This window comes from Musca vetustissima, unplaced genomic scaffold, assembly GCF_032173495.1.
Source record: "Musca vetustissima isolate MV318-11 ecotype Yass unplaced genomic scaffold, APGP_CSIRO_Mvet_v1 utg71526, whole genome shotgun sequence".
Lineage (NCBI taxonomy): Eukaryota > Metazoa > Arthropoda > Insecta > Diptera > Muscidae > Musca > Musca vetustissima.
Window position 1 is genome coordinate 119,010 of NW_026875661.1, and position 22,060 is coordinate 141,069.

General features: G+C 34.1%; 1 protein-coding gene across 1 annotated transcript in view; it reads right to left on the reverse strand.

Annotated features, from left to right (window-relative positions):
* The window catches only part of LOC133338185 (probable G-protein coupled receptor Mth-like 14), a 75,149-nt gene extending 54,284 nt beyond the window's left edge, over positions 1-20,865 (reverse strand). The window contains exon 1 of the mRNA XM_061546367.1: positions 20,689-20,865. Within this exon, the coding sequence (XP_061402351.1) occupies positions 20,689-20,865 (177 nt within the window). The remainder of the gene's footprint in view (positions 1-20,688) is intronic.
* Between the last annotated feature and the right edge of the window lie 1,195 nt (positions 20,866-22,060).

Here is a 22,060-nt window from a genome sequence, read left to right on the forward strand (position 1 = left end):
TTCCTGCATGCATTATACACATCCCTATAAGATGGACGAAGACCTGGATAGAGAATTTACATTGCCGGAACTCAGAAAACTACTAGGCAAACTATAAGAAAATAAATCTGCTGGCGAAGATCGGATAAGCTCCGAGTTTTTTAACAATGCTCCAGATGACTTTTTAGCCGCCTTACAACTGGTTATTTCACAGTACCAATTCTGTTTAGTTGGAGTCCCTGGACCACGAAAAAAACTTTGGTTTTTCTGGGTCACTTCGAAAATTAGTTTTATAACGGTAAATGTAGAGAAAGGCGTGGTTACATAGATTTTCGACAAGCGAAAAAGGTCGATCAACTATTTATTACCAAAATGCAAATGCCAAAACTGGACCTACAAGCAAAATTTCGTGACAATTTGTGCATAACTGTGACCTATACTTTTATTACACGCTATAATGGACACACATGCCTAGGTCAATTAAACTGGTTTCGTGGCGTTAGAAACTTTTGGGGGGAATAAAACCCTATAATACCCTCACAAAATAGTTCTGTACGGTACAATAACATAATATTATGCTAAATTTAAATACAAATGTATATTATAAAAAACTGTTTCAAAATATTTTTTTATTAAAGTCACAGTTAATCCCTGTTTAATGCTTTTATGAAATTTTGTAACCACATTTATCAGCGATAAAAGTGAAACTCTTTCAAATACGACAACAATATAAAATTCAAAAGTATGTTTTTTGGATATGGAGGTTTTATTATTTTTAACTACGTGGTGTCAAAAATGTAATGTATGATGCATACTTATAAATAAACGTCCCATTCATACTTACGTACTCGTATTCAGATTCTATATTCGTAGTTGTCAGCGATTTTTCTTCCAACACATATCCCCAACATACTGATAATACTGTGATTAATGTAACGGCAAAAAGGTGTGTCATGGCTAGTTGGCAAGTAATCGGAGTTATGTACACAAAAACTATAAATGTATTACTGTCAAAAACTCAGTTATAAAATTTTGTATTTTTATACCAAGCACGCTGTTTAGTTTACATATCCGCAACAGTAAACTATTTCAACTATTTAGCAAAGTGATGACCGCTCTTACGGCCGAATTTTGGAGAACTAAAATTTCCCCCACTGAGAAATTTAGCATTCCCCGAAGAGTTGTATTGCCTTATCAGCAAATGTTAGAGATTAGATAAGCGGAAGGTATCCATTCACAGCTCTAGCTTGTGTATATGTACAGCGTTTACGGTATGTTGTTGAATTGTTCTTTATCAAAGACCAACTGTTAGATTCAACAATTTTAAGCAAAAGTTTACTAACCAAATACCTAATTGCATTTATGTAAAATAAATGGAATTATGTACAGTCGAAATGGTTTATAAAGACATCGTTTTTAACAACATATTCATGTTGCAATAATAAGGTGTTTCATCAGAGTGAATAACCAGATTGTGGTGCAGATTAGTATGTATGTGTGCATTTGTTTGTAACAGTTAAAAGAAAACGATACGGACCCATGGTCCCTTTTGATGATATACACAGAATCACATTCTGAGTGGAATTATGAATGTCTGTCTGTCCGTCCGTTTATCTGTCCATGTTCAATGATAAACAAAGTACAGGTCGCATTCATTACCCGAATGAGAAGAATTTTAGTAGAGCTCATTTATTTGTCCCTCGGACGAACCCTATTGAAATTGGTAAAATCGGTTCAGATTTAGATATAGCTCCCATATATATTTTCGTTCGACTTTTTGTAAATGGTGCACCAAACTCCAAAGGTTTGTCCTACTGAGACGAAATTTTGTATATCGTATTAAATTGAACCATAATAAGACTTAGATATAGCTTCCGTATACATTTTTGTCTGATTTTATGACAACGGTGCACCGAAGGTTTTTCCGATGGAGAAATTTTGTACAACGTACTAAATTGAGAAATATAGTTATCATATATACTTTCGACCGATTTTATGTAAATAGGCCACCAAACTCCGAAAGTTTGTCGGATTTAGACGAAATTTTGCATAATAACCGAATTTTGCAGAATAACGTGTGTTAGATTATGTAAAAATCGGTTCAGATTTAGATATAGCTCCCATATGGAGCACCAAGTAGCTCCTATAATGTAATTTCTAGGCTTTCAGTGCACACTTCGATTAACTCCACTTAAAAAAACTTAACTTAAATAAAATATATAAAAAAATCTTTCCTGGATAATCATGATTAGCGTCGTTATCTAAAGTCCGACTATTTAACTTTCCATAGAAATTAGAAAATTGTATTGGTTCATTGATGAGATTCAAATATTTATCATTTAAATGTTTTGGAGCATTGCCTACCACCTAACAAAATCTAAAATGTTGTAATACATTTATAACATTTTTTGTTACGAGATATGGAAAATCTATATATGTATATAAAAATAGCGTAAAAAATGTATAGTCACTCATTAAGGGGGTGGTCCCTCGTTTTCAAAAAATTTAACTTTGTATTTTGATTTAATTTAACCAAATCAAATATCAACAATTTATTCTGTTAGCATCAAGTGATGGCAAGGGGGCTTCTCAAACTTTAAACCCGTTTTTCTCCAAACAGCGTTTTTGCTAATGGCGGACACGAATACTCAAAAACTAATACCCAATCGGATCAACATTTTGTGACGTTTCTCTGTGAGTGTATAGCTATCGTGTGAACTAGGACTAGAACTAGGATTTTTGAGGGAAGTCAATAATCCTAATTCATACAATCAATTGGATTGTCATAGCCTTGAAAAATATTTATTTTAATATATATTAATTATATAAAAAAGAGAACTCTATGAAAGATGCACACAATATTCCCGATCATTGCATGCTCACATTTTCCCTCTACCTTCAACGTACCTAAAATCGGACTATGGACCAATTTCTTTGAACAAAACCAATGGTATATATCTTATACATAAATTTGTGAAATAAATGTCAATACATCGACCTACGTTTTTATGTTTAGGATCAAGGTGTATTCAATAAGGTGCAAGTGACAATCATATGGTTTCAAACTTTTTTCTTTATTGTTTGTAAAGTAAATTGTCAAAAACGATTTCAATATTACATTTCGATTTCAAAAATGGTTTTTAAATTTAGTCTTTTTTAATAATAAAAATTCAAGAAAACTACATTCATAGAGGGGGGCGGAAAGGAAACCTAGTCTCAGTTATAACCCCGTTCGCCGATTGGTCCACATATTTTATGTTATGTGTGGAAATCTGTCCAGAAATCCCAGCTACTCATAAAATCGAGGTGATTATGTTAGCCTATATTGGAATCGGCCCCTTGGTGCTTGTCACAATTCTCGGCGGAGGTTAAATACGCCAACACAATTTCCATTATTTTGTCTTTGGCCGGGGATTTGTGTCCTTCAATTTTCTGTAAGAAGGCAAGATTTGAAGCCACTCCATAGAAAAAATAGATTGTAATCCACAATATAAACAACATCACAAGGATCCATGGCTACATGTGGGAAACTTAAAATTAATCGCGACCAGGTCTTAAACTTTATTTTTCACTGGCCTAAAACCCAAGAATACACAAATTCATTAATTATTCCTCAAAGAATAGATCTTGACAAAAATAAATTAATAATTTTTTTTTTGTGTTTTAAGTTATAGGCCCGCCTCCCGATTGTCGAGTGTTAACAGCGCCACCACCAATTATGCAGACTTCGTCAAAAATTAATAATTGTTTTTGTTTATTTTTGTCAAAAACTTATTGTCAACGTGACAATTTTATTTGTATAACAAAAATGTTGTTTTTGTAAAATATTTGTTGTTGTATCTGATGCATACACCTTGTTTAGGATATACCAAAACATCCATCAAAAATATTCCATATAATAGTACGTTTACATTTAACCGGATTTCGTTAACCCAGTGGGTTTCAATTGTCAATTCCTTTGTATATATGTCAAATAAATCCTCATAAAGTAGGTTAACCCGATAAAAAGTTATAATGTATATGCCGTTTAAGATAGAGTTCAATGATGTTACCAATTCGCTATATAAGATTACAAATACGTCAACAAATTAGGTACCGATATATGGAATGCATTGTTGAACATTTTTTAAATTCAGGAAGCATATATTTGAATTCAAACCTTAAATGGAGGAAATTCCGCATGAGATGCTCTTAATGTCTAACTTATAATTTGCCGTTCGTTGCTTATAATTATAGTGCAACGGTTGTAAAACCCCGTATATAACTCAATTACGTCTGCACCTATTTTAAAGTTTCAAATTACTTATGAATCGTATGTGGTCAGAATACAATAAGTAATATTTACAATAACAAACAAATACAATAAATAATATTTATAATAATTTAGGGATCTCTTTTTGACTCATGGTAATTACGCCCTCAATACTATTTTTTTTAGATAAGAGTTATTAGACAAAAACTTGTAATTTCGTAAAGATTTTTACCTTCAAATACTTACATCGAACATTACCGTCACTGAAAATAATAATGTTTTAAGTATTCACGTCAAATATTCAACCTTTTGTCTTATCCTCTACAGAACCCAAGCTGTTGGAAATGAAATCTCACATTCATATTTGTCAAACAAGTGTAATATTGCTTCAAATAGTATTTTCGACGACAACTTGAGGCTACACAAAAATGTGGACCTATGCAACCTTCAACTGCAATTTATGGAAATGTTTCTTACTAATTGAAAATCAAATTGCTCGATATCGATATCGAATTGAATTTTGGCTGAACTTTTTACCCTTAACTTTCAAAAAATGCCAACTTAATTGTCATATTATCAATAGAAATCTACTCTACTCCGAATGATTCACAAATCGTTTAAAAATGCAATCTACCTATAACTGAGCGGAATCCATAATCGAGGATATGAATGGAGGGAATTGTTTACCACTAAACAATACAACCTGTTTCAGTATCAAATATTCAATAGTTCTAATCCCAACCTAAAATATTGCGAGTTATGTACTGATTTCAATATAAAAGGAAAAGTACAATTGGCCATGAACAAAATGCAAAACTTGACTTTCTACTGAAAAATGTTTGGTGGAATAAGTTCTACCAATTGATGAACTGAAATACCACACATACTAATGTATCTTAATATTTCGGTTTTAAGAATCATTGTGAGTCTGGATTAATATCGGAATAAAAATATAATTTCTTAAACATTTCTTGACTACAAAGTATCGATGCGACGCTTTCAAACAATTAACATTCCTTACAGCTTATACTGTGCAATAACCCAATTTTATGATGGTTAGAGTTTTTCAAAAAAAAAAAAAATAAATAAATTAAAATAACATATAACATATATTTTTGTAGAGCAGTTGTGAAATGCAGCAACTTTCTTTCACCGTTACTGATAACTATGGGTAAAATTAAAATGTATGTTTGTCAAGAGCTATGGCATAATTACAGATGGTAGTCTCATTAGAGAATTTGATCTATCAATTTTAAAAAATGTGAAAAATAAATTCTATACAATTTTATGTATGTCGACTGGCATATTTTCAATAAATTAAACAAAATATATTTTCTAAAGTTACATTTATAATTTTTAGAGGCAGGGAACTTCAAAATATTTATAAATATAAATTATTTAGCAATTTTTGCAACTGAATACATGATTTGCGTACATTTTGAAGGAATATATTTTCATTTAAATTTTGAAAGCTAAATACTGTCAAAGGCAAATTTATGAAAAAATTTGAAACATATGACTGCATGAGACTACCTTGTATAATTATGCCATGGTCAAGAGCTTATTTACTTAGCTGGCTCGAAACAGAATATTTGTTCCATAAGTCATTTTCCACATAATATCGAATTCGTGGCCTTCCCCTCCTGCGTGAATCATCAGTTGGCTCGCTTTTACAGCCTTTGGAGATAGGGCCTCCTCATCCATTAGCACATGGCCTAACCACCGCTGCAGCTCGATACGTCTGACTATATCGATGTCCGATATTCACCGTCAGCAAAGATCGGCTCGATTTGTTCTCTCAAACACTCAAAAAGCTCCCTCATATGCTTGCGCAAGTACCAATGCTTGTGATCCATACACCAGCACGGATAGCATGTAGAGTGTGAGTTTGGTCTAGAGAGAGGCATGGTACAATTATAAAAGGGAACAGGAAAACCCAGCTGATTTGATTCCAACGTAATACTAGTGTCAATATGAATATGACAAATTGTGAAATTTTTCTTTATTAAATGTATTCAATTTACTCAATCTACCTGCTGGGAAAGTTTGAGGAAGCAAATCTTTCTTCATGGAATAACTCGCAATTCCCAGCATTTTCATATGTGTTATCCATATAAGTGGCAATGGCTCAATTATAGGAAAGATGTGGAAGCGATAGAAATATAAATTTGGTTTATGTTCATGTTTTTATTTGGAGAATTCGAAAATATTACATTTTCAAAATAAATTTATTTTGTTTGTTTACATTTTTCTGTCAAATGACGTTGACACTAGTATAACTTACAACAACAAATTTCCATGTGGTTGTTATATCTGAATTCTCGTTCGGTATGGCTTTCTTTCTATTGTAACATGGCATAATTACACAAGGAAGTCTCATACATATATATATATATATATATATGAGATAAAAGAGTAAAGTGATTGACTGACTGATTTAACGATTCATCACCGCCCAGACGATAGAATCAAGATAGAATCTTGAAATTTTGGGTGAGGGTCACTCTTGGTTCAAATGTGACAGATAAGGCTGGGTTTTTTGGAAATTCGTACTAGAACTGTACGAAAAGTACTAAAACGTTCTAAATGTGATGCCATTTGTATTTGGCGAACCGGTGGAGCTAGAACTCTGAAATTTGGTTTGGTGTCCGATGATGGAATGTAGGATAGATGTACCAAAGGGTTTTTGGAAATTCGAACTATAACTATCCGAAAAGTACGTAAATCTACTAAATTTGGTACAATTCTGTATCATGTGAACTATAATCATGTGAAAATATAACCAACGAACATAATAAACAATAAAAGAACAGATCCCTCGGGAACTCCACAATGAACACTACAAAAATCATATCTAACTCCCATGTGTTCAACAAATTGATACCCCCATCAAATATGATGTCAACAACTTGCAAGCTGTCGGAGAAAAACCAAACTTGAACTCCAACTTCTCAAGTAACATAGCATGATCTCCGAGAAGAGCTGAATGCTGACGGACGCATCCACAGGTTTTTCGCGTTTAGTCGCCGAGTCCTTGTACGAAAATATGTCATGGCCAAACTCAAATCCTCACCAAATCTATATTTTATGAAGCCGAATTTTAATACCCACTTTCCTAACGCTGGGGTGTCAAGCGACCTCGAGCTCATCACTGTTCTACCGTTTTCTGTCAGGGTCCCGACTATATTAGAACCATCCTATGTTGATACATGGGCGCTTCAAAAAGTTTTTCGCGTTAGTGGCCGAATCCTTGTACGAGGATATGTCATGGTAGGGACGCAAACCCTGGCGAGGAAGAGGATCCAAACACCATTTCCACGGCCTGTAGGGATGTCTCGAGACTTTTGAGCAGCTGGCCGTCGAAGTGGATGCTAAAATACTTCCAGAAGTTCTTCATGAACTATCCAAACAAAATTTAATACATATTTGTACGAATTTCTAAAACTTCCTACCCCTATCCTACACCCCCACAGTGATGCTAAATTCATGTTTTAGGATTCAAACTCTATCAGTTCACTCACAATTCAAATTGTACCAAAATTAGTACACAGTGGTACTAATTCCCAAAATTCTTGCGTACCCCAATCCTACCCCCCACACTGATCCTAAATCCAAGTTTAAGGATTCCAACTCTATCGGTTCACCCACAATTCAAATTGTACCAAATTTAGTACTCATTAGTACACATTTTAAAAACTCCCTACATATCTCAATCTTACACCTCAACAATGATCCTGACTCCAAATTTCACGATTGTAGCTCAATTGGTTCACCTAAAATTCAAATTGTACCAAATTTAGTACCATTTAGTACGAATTTCCAAAACTTTCTACTTAACTCAAACCAACACCCCCAAACCAACATCCTAAATCCAAGTTTCAGGATTCCAACTCTATCGGTTCACCCACAATTTAAATTGTACCAAATTTAGTACATATTAGTAAACATTTTTAAAACTCCCTACATATCTCAATCTTACACCTCAACAATGATCCTGACTCCAAATTTCATAATTCTAGCTCAATTGGTTCACCTAAAATTCAAATTGTACCAAATTTAGTACCATTTAGTACGAATTTCAAAAACTTCCAACTTAACCCAAACCAATACCCCCACAGTGTTCCAAAATTCAAATTTCAGGATTCCAACTCTATCGGTTCACCCACAATTCAAATTGTATAAAATTTAGTACTCATTAGTACACATTTTTTAAACTCCCTACATATCTCAATCTTACACCTCAACGATGATCCTGACTCCAAATTTCATGATTCTAGTTCAATTGGTTCACCTAAAATTCAAATTGTACCATTTAGTACGAATACCGTTTAGTACCATTTAGTACGAATATCCAAAACTTCCTACTTAACTTAAACCAACACCCCCAAACCAACATCCTAGATCCCAGTTTCAGGATTCCAACTCTATCGGTTCACCACAATTTAAATTGTACCAAATTTAGTACACATTTTTAAAACTCCCTACCTATCTCAATCTTACACCCCTACAGTGATCCTGACTCCAAATTTTATTGTTCCCGCTCTATCGGTTCACCCAAATCCAAATTGTACCAATTATAGTACGATTTAGTACTTTTCGTACTCATAAGTAACAAATTTCCAAAACTACGTACATATCCCAATCCTATACTCCGACGGTAATGTTAATATCAGTTTTCAGGATTCCAGCTCGATTTGTACCTCTAAATTAAATTTGTACCAAATATAGTACTTTTCATACACATGAGTACACGGTTTCAAAACCATCTCCTTATATCGACCCTACTTCCCAAACATAATTCGCATTTCAAATTCCATGTTTTTAGCTCTACCCGTTCACATGATACAGAATTGTACCAAATTTAGTACACTCTTGGTTCAAATGTGACAGATAAGGCTGGGTTTTTGGAAATTCGGACCCTCACCCAAAATTTCAAGATTCTTGGTTCAAATGTGACAGATAAGGCTGGGTTTTTGGAAATTCGTATTAGAACGGTACGAAAAGTACTAAAACGTACTAAATGTGATGCCATTTGTATTTGGCGAACCGGTGGAGCTAGAACTCTGAAATTTGGTTTGGTGGCCGATGATGGAATGTAGGATAGATGTACCAAAGGGTTTTTGGAAAATCGAACTATAACTATCCGAAAAGTACGTAAATGTACTAAATTTGGTACAATTCTGTATCATGTGAACGGATAGAGCTAAAAACTTGGAATTTGAAATGAAATTAGGTTTGGGAAGTAGGGTCGATGATATAAGGAGATGGTTTTGAAACCGTGTACTCATGTGTACGAAAAGTACTATATGGTACTATATTTGGTACAAATTTAATTTAGAGGTACAAATCGAGCTGGAATCCTGAAAATTGATATTAACATTACCGTCGGAGTATAGGATTGGGATATGTACGTAGTTTTGGAAATTTTTTACTTATGAGTACGAAAAGTACTAAATCGTACTATAATTGGTACAATTGGATTTGGGTGAACCGATAGAGCGGGAACAATAAAATGTGGAGTCAGGATCACTGTAGGGGTGTAAGATTGAGATATGTAGGGAGTTTTAAAAATGTGTACTAATGTGTACTAAATTTGGTACAATTTAAATTGTGGGTGAACCGATAGAGTTGGAATCCTGAAACTTGGATTTAGGATGTTGGTTTGGGGGTGTTGGTTTGAGTTAAGAAGGAAGTTTTGGAAATTCGTACTAAATGGTACTAAATTTGGTACAATTTGAATTTTAGGTGAACCAATTGAGCTAGAATCGTGAAATTTGGAGTCAGGATCATCGTTGAGGTGTAACATTGAGATATGTAGGGAGTTTTAAAAATTTGGTACAATTTGAATTGTGGGTGAACCGATAGAGTTGGAATCCTGAAATTTGAATTTTGGAGCACTGTGGGGGTGTTGGTTTGGGTTAAGTTGGAAGTTTTTGAAATTCTTACTAAATGGTACTAAATTTGGTAAAATTTGAATTTTACGTGAACCAATTGAGCTAGAATTATGAAATTTGGAGTCAGGATCATTGTTGAGGTGTAAGATTGAGATATGTAGGGAGTTTTAAAAATGTTTACTAATATGTACTAAATTTGGTACAATTTAAATTGTGGGTGAACCGATAGAGTTGGAATCCTTAAACTTGGATTTAGGATCAGTGTGGGGGGTAGCATTGGGGTACGCAAGAATTTTGGGAATTAGTACCACTGTGTACTAATTTTGGTACAATTTGAATTGTGAGTGAACTGATAGAGTTTGAATCCTAAAACATGAATTTAGCATCACTGTGAGGGTGTAGGATAGGGGTATGTAGGAAGTGTTGAAATTTTGTACTACTGTGTACTAAATATTCTACAGTTTGAATTGTGGGCGAACCGATAGAACTGGTATCTTGAAACTTGGATTTAGGATTATTGTGGGGGTGTAGGATTGGGGTATGTAGGAAGTTTTAGAAATTCGTACAAATGTGTATTAAATTTTGTTTGGATAGTTCATGAAGAACTTCTGTAAGTATTTTAGCATCCACTTCGACGGCCAGCTGCTCAAAAGTCTCGAGACATCCCTACAGGCCGTGGAAATGGTGTTTGGGTCCTCTTCCTCGCCAGGGTTTGCGTCCCTACTCAGCATTTGATAGGACTCATCTTGATTTGGAGGGGTAGCCAGGATAGCTATTATATTAGTCACCGCAGTGCTAATAACAGTAGTATCCATGACGCCTTCCTCGTCTGTCAAAGGTGAATCTTCCCAGAGTTGATTCGTTATGCTCTCTTGACTAAGGCGGAAATAACCGTCTGCCTCTCCCGGCTTTCGTTTACTTCATTGAGAGTAATGGGGTTTGGGGTAAAATAAAGGTCCGGTAGAATAGCATGAGTCGTTATCATGTGTGGTGGTTCGAGGCAGCCATACCTACTTCACTCGAAAAATCTCATATATTTACATTATTTTTACTAGAAGAAGGGGGTATTAAAATTCGGGATTTGAGGTTGGCCATGACATATCGTCGTACAAGGATTCGGCCACTAACGCGAAAAACTTTTTGAAGTTCCCGAGGGATCTGTTCTTTTCTTGTTTATTATGTTCGTTGGTTATATTTTTGATTGTATATTTGATAGCATATTTAGTTTATTCCTGTATGCAGATGATGACCTTTTTTGTAAGGAGTGCGTATGTTCTTGAATTGGAGACGTTAGTTAATTATTGTTTGGCGTCCTTCTAATGGTCTCGCTGTACTTTTAAATAACTGTAATAATGAATCTATGCTGCGTTGTGTTTGTGTGAATTCGGTGGCAGTTGATATTGTTAGTGAGATGAGGTGTTTAGGTGTTGCTCTTTTGTATGAGGCTTTAACTTCGGCGACTGTACTGTCTGCAGGTATATTTACCTTTACACATGGTACTAAAATTACAAGGTAGGCCACAGCTCACATCTGTTAGTTTGATTTTGATTTTTGATTGTTGAGTTTTTTTAATGTGTGTGGCATTAATCAAAATGTCAAACACGTTAATTTAAAATTAAATACATTTTGCAACAAAAATGTAAATCTTGTTTTTGCAAAATAGTCAGGCTGAACCCAGTTTGTTGTTTTTATAAAAAAAAACAACTCTTTATTAGTGGGGAATGTATGGCATTGTTTGCCGAGGGGTAAGGCAGGGAAGACTATAGTTTCGGATCACGCCACTGATCCTCATCAGTTGCCTTAGTTTTTTGTTGGGATATTCTCCCCAGAAGCTATTGCTTCTATACAAAAAACCTTTCAAACACAAATGTCTCTTGTAACAAAGCGAAGTACTTAGCTGACCAACGACATAAACTGCATGAGAATTTCGCTGGTGCCTCACTTCGAGGTTAACAAGGCATTTACAAACAATTCCACACCTTTCCCACTGTTGTGTGTTGTCACATCGCGACAAATGCACACAACGACTTTGTTGGTGTTGCTAGTATACAGCAACAAACCAAACAGTTTAACCGAGCCTGCGTCTACAACTTCAGTAGTGTTGGCGGTTTGTTTGGGATACCATTTGTATTTTGTTTTTGCAAAATAGTCAGGCTGAACCCAGTTTGTTGTTTTTATAAAAAAAACAACTCTTTATTAGTGGGGAATGTATGGCAGTGGGGAATGTATGGCCAGCGAAATTCTCATGCAGTTTATGTCGTTGGTCAGCTAAGTACTTCGCTTTGTTACAAGAGACATTTGGGTTTGAAAGGTTTTTTGTATAGAAGCAATAGCTTCTGGGGAGAATATCCCAACAAAAAACTAAGGGAACTGATGAGGATCAGTGGCGTGATCCAAAACTATACGGGCATGTTCTGGCATTCACTTCAAGGGCAGAAGTGTATCGAACACACGCCGAGGTGTTCTGTAACACACTTTACACTCATTTGATGTGTATTCTTTACACTTACATTTTCATAGTGAGAGTCGGGTGTATTCATGTTTTTCTATATAAAAGAAAATCTTTTTTGAAATAAAAAGGGCACATGATGATAGAATAATATGTTATTATTGCGTATAATTTGTTTAAAATCACAAAATTAAGATAAAACGTCCTTAAAAACAAATTTTAAATAGATACTAAGGTTTGTGTTCCATTTTCTTCAACTGTATTGCTCGCTTGACACAAACAGCTGATTTGAAGTAAGGCCAAAGAAGATAGGGTTACCATATGATCCTCTTAAATCAATCAACAAATTAATGATATTACAGAGTCTTTCATACATATATTTTATGTTGCGAATAATAAAATATTAAAAAATAATAGCAAAATTATCGTTAGAACTAACGAAATTAGTAAAAAATTAGAGAAACCATGTTAAAAACGAATACAGTTTATAATGTATGGCAACACTATTTCTGCAAAGTACCATGTTGGCGTTTATTTTTGTCGCAGTTGAAAATTTCAATTCACGTGAGAACCAGAACAGGAGGTAACTTCTGAGGTGAAGTGTATGTGTGAAGTGAAAACAACACACCGTGAATTCCAGAACATACCCGATAGACTTCCCTGCCTTACCCCTCGGCAAACAATGCTATACATTCCCCACTAATAAAGAGTTGTTTTTTTTATAAAAACAACAAACTGGGTTCAGCCTGACTATTTTGCAAAAACAAAATACAAATGGTATCCAAACAGACCGCCAACACTACTGAAGTTGTAGACGCAGGCTCGGTTAAACTGTTTGGTTTGTTGTTGTATACTAGCAACACCAACAAAGTCGTTGTGTGCATTTGTCGCGATGTGACAACACACAACAGTAGGAAAGGTATGGAATTGTTTGCAAATGCCTTGTTAACCTCGAAGTGAGGCACCAGCGAAATTCTCATGCAGTTTTTGTCGTTGGTCAGCTAAGTACTTCGCTTTGTTACAAGAGACATTTGGGTTTGAAAGGTTTTTTGTATAGAATCAATAGCTTCTGGGGAGAATATCCCAACAAAAAACTAAGGGAACTGATGAGGATCAGTGACGTGATCCGAAACTATAGTCTTCCCTGCCTTACCCCTCGGCAAACAATGCCATACATTCCCCACTAATAAAGACTTGTTTTTTATAAAAACAACAAACTGGGTTCAGCCTGACTATTTTGCAAAAACAAAATACAAATGGTATCCCAAACAAACCGCCAACACTACTAAATTTGAAATCTTTTAAAAATCGTTAAAAAGTTGAAATATAAAAATGAGAACCTGCGTGTTATGTGAGAAATATGTGTGTGGACAAAATAAACGAAAGATGAAATTATCCGCAGCTTGTGGCGTTGCATTTACGTCGAAAGACAGAATTTCAATTTTCAATCAGGGGACGCAATAGTGCGAAACACTAGATGTTCAATGATGCCGAATGCAGTTTTAGTTCCTCCATATAAGAAGATCAAGTAGTGAGTATAATAATGTGTGTACAAACAAGGCGATTTCGGATCCCATACAGAAAAATAAATTTGGAAAAGAACGATTTTGCCGTCATATTATTATTCTTTTTTTAGAGTGGATGTTTAAAATTTAACAGAGTTGCAGAACGAAATAGAAACATAAACAGAGTGTTGCTATGGTATATTTATTTCCGATATGAATTGAACGGTAATTCGTTCACGGGGCTAGGAGAGATGTCCTCTGCGAAATTGAAAGTCATTATACTGTTTGCTAACATTTATAAGGAATAATTCAAGGGCTCTGTTAGCAGGTAGGGTAGAAATACATAAAGTTTGTAGAGATGTTTGTCAATGTTTTTATTCATATAAAATAATAAAACTACATTTTGAAGTACAATTACATGAACTTAAATTTTAAACTTTGTTGTAAAAATAAAGCATTCCACCTATGTATAACCAAATATGATAAATTATGCCAATATCGCCGAAGAGGTTGTAAAAATCACAATTAATTTAATGAAAAAATATAAGTACATTAAATATATATATATATATATATATGGGCAATATTGCCATTTTTTTAACATAGCTGAAGCGGAGGTTCACCCCTTTATAACTCGGGAACTACTTAAGTATATGAAAAAAGTGAATAGTTTTGGGTTAATTGATCTGTCCTTGCAAACTGCTCATGATATTGACCTCCAAACTTTATTTTGGTGGAAGCTGTGTCTACTTTAATGGAAAAAAATGTGTAAAAACACGTTGAGGCGAACCAGTTTTTTTATGTTCTCTATCGATTTGTGACTAAGCCACACATTGCACGGTCTTCGTGTCAAAATAAAACTAGAAGCCAACAAAATGGGGACTACGTCCCTTATGTATCATTTTTCAAAATTTTCACTGCATCTACCTTTAAATGATGCTGACATTTTGAAGCTCGATTTTGAGTGTTTTTTTAATTTTACTTCTAGCTTTAATACGCAAACAGGAATTTATAAAAATTGATTATAAGATTATTGTAGTCGCGAATCTGCGTCATTTGATATGTATTTTGTGTATGTAGTATGCACAGCTTCAGAGTAATACTCATCCGAAGGTGCGAATTTTGTGCGATCAAATTACTAAAAAACCTATTTTTCGGGCCAAATTTTTAGATCTGTCAACTGAATGATATGGGTACCCGCGATCAATAAGGTTTTTTACGTTTCGGATGATATAAAATCTTCTTTGTGAAAATCCATCTACTAGAACGGCGGGAACTGGCTTTCCAAAAACACGAAATTTGCAAAAAATGTTTTTGAAAATATCGCGGATTTATTTGCGTTTTCTGTGTATCATTTTCGCTTCAATAAATGACCTCATACGGATTTTGATCTTTTTCGAAAAGAGAAGTTTAAAAACTTCAGCCGATAGAGAGATGTACGCAATTTATCTCAAAAATAGATTTTGCTGGCACATCCATGGTTCTTAATGGACCACATTGAAATGGTATAGATCGATGTATTTTTTTAGGGTGCATATCGAAATCAGATGCGCGTTAATGGCATATGGAGTTTTCGGAAATTATTCGCGTTTTACGATGTTTGGGGTACTTCAATGTAACGTGCGGCACATCTTAGCCGTCAAATGAAATTTCGCAAAATATATATGGATTGGAAGATAAACTTCAGTACTTCCTGGAAACCGCATGCGCATCAAATGATTTTGAGAATTACGCGATTTAGACGCAATTTAAAATGTATATGTTATAATATTATTTTATTTTAAAATTTATTCCTATTTATAGAATTCTAAGATTTATCGGAAGGGTCTTGATATAATCCGCAAGGCGTATACTTATACACAAAAAGTGATTATTATTATATATGTCAATTTTTCGGCGAAATTCGGGTAAAATAGCAGAATAACCCCAACATTTTTTTCTGAAATTTCTTGTATACAATTAAAAAAATAAATATGATGACATTATTTTTTCGAACCAAAAACAAATATTTTTCCTTAATATCTTGTTTTGTTGTCGCTGTGATTTAGAAACCGCTACACGGACTTGTGTGATTTTGATATAATTTGATTCATCATGGTGTTTAGATTATGTAGATATTTTTAAATTAATTTTTAGGTGTGTGTATGTCATTAATATAATGAAAATATTGATGTAATCTGCTATATTTTTTTTTCTCATATTTCGCGAATATGTGCAACTTTATCGTGATTATTATAATATATTCATATTCTTATTTTACGGAGGAAGATATATATCAACGTTTTTGGTCAATATAATAAACGGCGTAATTTTAAGATTTTTTCTTATGCCCAAAATTAAAACCTCGATAACTTTTGCGCGCATCAACCAAAAAGTTGATCGCGAACGGTTTCGGAGTCAGAACACTTTTCTCTATATGTGTACCCAAAAATCATTGATGTGCCACAAAAACAAAAAAGCTGATTTTTTGAAAAGGAATATTAAAAAATTGGCAATATTGCCCATATATATATTCTATTAAATAAAAAGAACATACTTTATAGAGATATATTTAAAATTTTTCAGCATAGTTGTGTAGGATATAAAAATCCAAAATATTTAAAACGTCTACGCCTATAATAGTTCACAGAAAAAATGAATATTTTTTAAAAGTATGTATATGTTTTTAAACAACTCCTATATGCAGTTCCTTAAAAAATATTTTTTTTTCGTTCCCCTCATAAGTGTAGTCCCTAAAAAAATATTTTTAAAATATTCAGGGTTTCTTCTAAAACACGTCTAAAATTACAACTACATGTCGGTCCTGAAATACATATTTAAAGAAAGATATCGGCTAAATGTGGTCCCTGGGAAAAATATTAAAGAAATCGGCAATAATGTTCCTCATCGAAATATTGGTTTTAGACCTCATGTTACTTTGGACCAAATCCCTTTCAGACAATTTGGGATCGATTTGCAAATGTCCTCCCGATAGTTCTCGAAGGGAATAAACGATTTCATCAAACTTTGCCAGAAGGAGTGAACCGATATTCCCCATTTGTACATGAACTATGGACGAAATATTAAGATGTGCAAGGTTGGGATGAAATCGGTTACTTCCTTCGAGAGTATTTGTGACAATTATGCTTTGAAGAAGATTGGCTGCATTACATTGAATTTGGTGACAGGGATGCCGAAAAAAATTAAATATATCAATCGACAGTGAAGGAGATCGACCGATTTCAAGTTACAGCTCACTTCAGCAACGTACACAGGATTTCATTTCGGGGGGGCCCGGTAGTACAAAATTAAAAAATTCGCTGTTGCAAACATAAATTTACTGTGAAAAAAATTCATTTCGGGGGGGGCCAGGGCCCCCCGGGCCGCCCCCCTGCGTACGTCCCTGGCTCACTTTATTCCTCGCACTCACGTCTCGGACGTAGCAGCCGAAGCATGTCATTGCCATGTCAGGGCAGTTCTAGGAGATGTGACCAGTGTGGTTGCACTTGTAGCATAAAACAATTCTGTTACGCCTCCAATGGCCAGCAGTTGAAACACGTTGATTTGTCGGGTTGAGTACAGTCCTTGGATGTGTGACCGTTGCTGCTCCAACGATAACGTTCAATCTTTTTGGTAAGGCATAGGCAAAATGACCGAATTAGTTTCATTTGCGAGCTTCATATTACAGTCTTCGACGCCACCAACAAATCCCCTGCAATTATTTTCAATTACTATTACTTCCTTGGCGAAACAGAAAATATAGCACTAACAGCGATGTTTTTCTTGTCATTTGTAAAAAAAAAACAAGAAGTTGAAGTTTGACACGAAAACATTTTCGAAGTTTTTGGCCACAGCTACAGAGTTGTATTAATATTACATATATTTTCAATTAATCCTACCTTGTAATTATTGAACATGCCATTACACGTTAGTCCTGATTTATATTAGGCGAGTTTACTTGCGGCAATTTTTATCGTTCTCTTTTGAACTTGCTTCATTCGTCTATACTAGGCAATTCGATTTCAAAAATACTTTTTTTTTTGACAATATTCTGGATTGGTATTTTAAATTACTGACACTACAAACAAAATTCACAAAACGAATTGCCAGAAAATTGTCGGTACGAGCAATTTTTTTCAAGTTATATTCCCCTTGCCCCTCTCTCCTTCAAACAAAGACTTGCCGCAATTAAACTAGCCTAATATAAATTGGAACTTAGGAAGAGAGTGGTGTTGTCATGAAGTATTGTTTGGAGGTAGTTTCAGGTGAGCCTTCCTGCTAAATTCAACGTGCTCGTAGTATAGTAGATTTCGCTTATAGTCCACAACTATAGTTGCACAATTTTTGTGGAGTATAAGCCATTCATTTTATGCTTTTGGAGGATTAAGGTTATTTGTTCACAATTCTTAAAATAATTCTGCAATCTTAGTACCCTTCTTTTTTATGGAATTTACAACAAACGATTCTATTTTTTCGAAAAAATTGTTTTGTTAAATTTCGTTATCTGTACAAAATGTAATCTACAAATTCTTTTAAAATAACTTTGTGTTGTTTGCAAAGAAAAACTTCAAAAGTGGATTCCTCATCATATTATTATGACATTTTTTAACAGATTTGTCCGAAACCACATCGTCCAAAATATCTGCAACATTTAACATTCCATAGCAAATCAATTCGTCGTTGCAATGCTGATATGCTGAAAGGGCCGCATTCTAGCCACGCATTTTATTAAACCATATATTTAGATTACACTAATTTGAAGCTTTTTTAATTTGTGAACTAATTTTTATTATTTTAAAACTGTCGATTTGTCTCCTTTATATTTGACGCTCAATTGTCCAAATTTCAATCCATTTTCTTCATAGTCTTTAAATAATTTAAATTTTTTCTCCATACTACCATTTACAATATATAAAAACTATATGAACATTTTTTCTATGCAATGTTCGTTTTGCATGCATAGAAAATGTGGCTTTTAAACGAGGCGAAGTGGACTAAAGAACAAATATGAATTTGGAAAAAATGTCAATAAATAGTACTTTTTTCGCTTACCTCCGTTTTTGGCCTTTAATCGTAATGGACTGTAAACGAAAAGTACTGTATTGTTAGTTCTATTGTTCGTTATGTGCATTGCTTATATCGAAGCGAACATGTTTCATAGTTTGTTGAAAATTTCCTTGGTCTGCCTTTTGGTGAAAAATCGCCTATAGGTGAAAAAATCATTTGTTGTGAGAGCTTTAAAGTTATGGAATTTACTGCCGCTGGACCTGCGTAATTTTAATTCCTTGTGTAAAAGCTCGGTCCACGTTGGGCGACAGTGAAGAAACTCGAAACAACAAGATTTACAATAATGTTGGCTACTCCTTGTTTAAGAACTACTTCCAGCTTATAACCTAGTCCATCAACTTGGGCAAGCGTGGGTAATGATCTTAAGCCTTCAGTGTTCGCTTAAACGAATTAGAGTCGGGGTGTCCGGACTCGGAGTGAAGCGATTTTATTGAAATTTGGGTTTGCTTAAGTACTACATTTGAAAAGCGAGATTCTAATCTAGGATTGGTTGTATAAAAATGTAGAAATATCAGAGATGTAGGGTTTGGAACTATTTACAGACTATTTACATAAGTAACCGTCAATTTCAAATATTTAAATAAGTGTTGCATTTTAGTATTCAGTTTATACTATAGTATGTGTTTATACTATAGTAATGTGTTTATACTATAGTAATTAAAATGAATAATTAGCCGCTTCACTTGGCTAATCTTTTCTGTTACACTGCATCGAGCATCTCAGCTGATAGAGATATTAAATGTAATTTCTTTCACTATTAATATTGCTATTTATTGATTCATTGTAGACATGGATCATTGTATTCAATTATTTTTTACCTATTCTATGATGGCTCCATGATATTAATATGTTTATTCTACTAATTTTTATACTAGTTTGTTAGTTTTTTCTTTTAACTAATTATTTTTTCTCTGAATTGTAGGATTTTCAATGTTGTGAAGTTTTAATTTCGTTCTTCATGAATTAAGATTGTATATTAGAATATGCGTTTTTATTGTTATTGTTGTTATTGATTAGGGCTTATTTTATTAGTTATTATCATTGAATATCTGATTGTAGCATTGCCAATTATATATATATATATATATATATAGATTTAAGTTTATTGTTAATAACTAAGTTTTTTGCTACTGTATTTAGTTAGTATACAGTGAGCAGCAAAAGTCATTGTACCCCATACAAATCAAAAAATATTCAGTAATTCCTCAAAAAGTAATTCACAAAATTTCAAATATATATTTTTATTTCATGTATTCAATCCTATACTACAACAAATTGAAGTAATATTTAATTTTTTTATTAAAACAAAATCGACATAGTGCCAAGTCCATATTTTTGCACAGCATAAGTCTTGGTACCCCTGGAGAAAAATAATGAATTATTTAATATTACTTAATGTTTACAATTAAATTGACTTACCTAATATTTGGTACGATATCCCTAATATTTGGTACGTCATTCAATCGTTCGGGCTTTGAGTATTCAAGTTTTTTAGTGTAGTCCAATCTGATTTAAATCGGGGCTTTGTGCAGGTGTTATCAGCATGTGTGGTGTATTGTATACGATCCAATTCTTATCGTCAATAGCAGTGTGTTTTGGATCATTGTCCTGTTGGAAGTAATAATTATCACGAATGTGGAGTTTTTCAGCAATTTGATTCAAACTTTGTTTCAATATATTCATGTAAACTGTTTTATTCAGTATTTCCTCAATGAATACCAAATTGCCAACACCAGACATTTTAAAAAATACTTGCTTTCACTAGTTCCACTAAGCAAATGCTTTTGGAAATGTGTAAAGTACCGTTATTGTTTTAAAAGAGAATTTGACAAAACTCTAAAAAGTTCCCACCTATTTTACTAAAAGATTTTATCCTATAAATGATGTGTAATATCAGCTCTGACCAGGGGTACCATGCTTATGCTGTGCAAAAATTTGGAGTTGACGCGATCTCGACTTTTTTATGGTTTGTTGGAACAAATAAATGAAATATTACTTTCTATTGTGGTAGTATAGAAGTGAACACATAAAATAAAAATAATTGTTTTAAATTGTGTAAATTATTTTTTGAGTAATTACTGAATATTTTTTGATTTGTATGGGGTACTTTTGCTGCTCACTGCAAGTTATTGGCCATATTGGATTTATCTATGTTACACTGAAATGAATTAAGAAATGAAATTAACGTTCTGGAAAAACCGGGATAAGAGGACATTCAATAAAATGGTTCCAAGACTATCTTAGATGTAGATCATTTAACATAAAGGTTGCTAATAACATTGGCACTGATCAAAGCTGAGTCCCATATTGTACCTAATTTATACCAACGAAATGACACAACTCGTTCACATATTCTGCCAAAAGGAAAACCAAATGAGTTAATAACCCAGTAACGTTGGTGAGATCACAAGCCACCAACTGATCGACCTGGAGAGTAGAAGTCGTATGGACGCCACCTCTCTTAGCTATTCACAACACGCATACATAAAGAGCAAGTCTGTAGAATCTGCACTGCACGAAGTGGTAAGTTACATTGAGAGGAATATGAAAAATTCAAAATTTACGCTGGCCGCCTTTCTAGATATAGAGGGAGCCATTAACAACGTTAAACTTGAATCCGTAAACCACTCAAAAAAGTTGGCACTCCTGAAACCCTTACGTGTTGGATAGATAAAATGCTAGCCCCTCAAGGAGGGCTATTGCTAATTAAGAACATACTGATGTAACTGGACGGAAAAGGTATCAACATCGTAGCTTATGCGGACGACATGGTGATATTGATTTCTGGAAAATTCCCGCCAACAATCTCGGAGCTTATGCAAAGAGCCTTACTGGCGCTGTCAAGTTGGGCCAAGGCGATCGGCCTTGGTGTAAATCCAACAAAGACGGAACTGGTAATGTTCACTAGGAAGCGTAAGTTCGGCGTTGTTGCTCC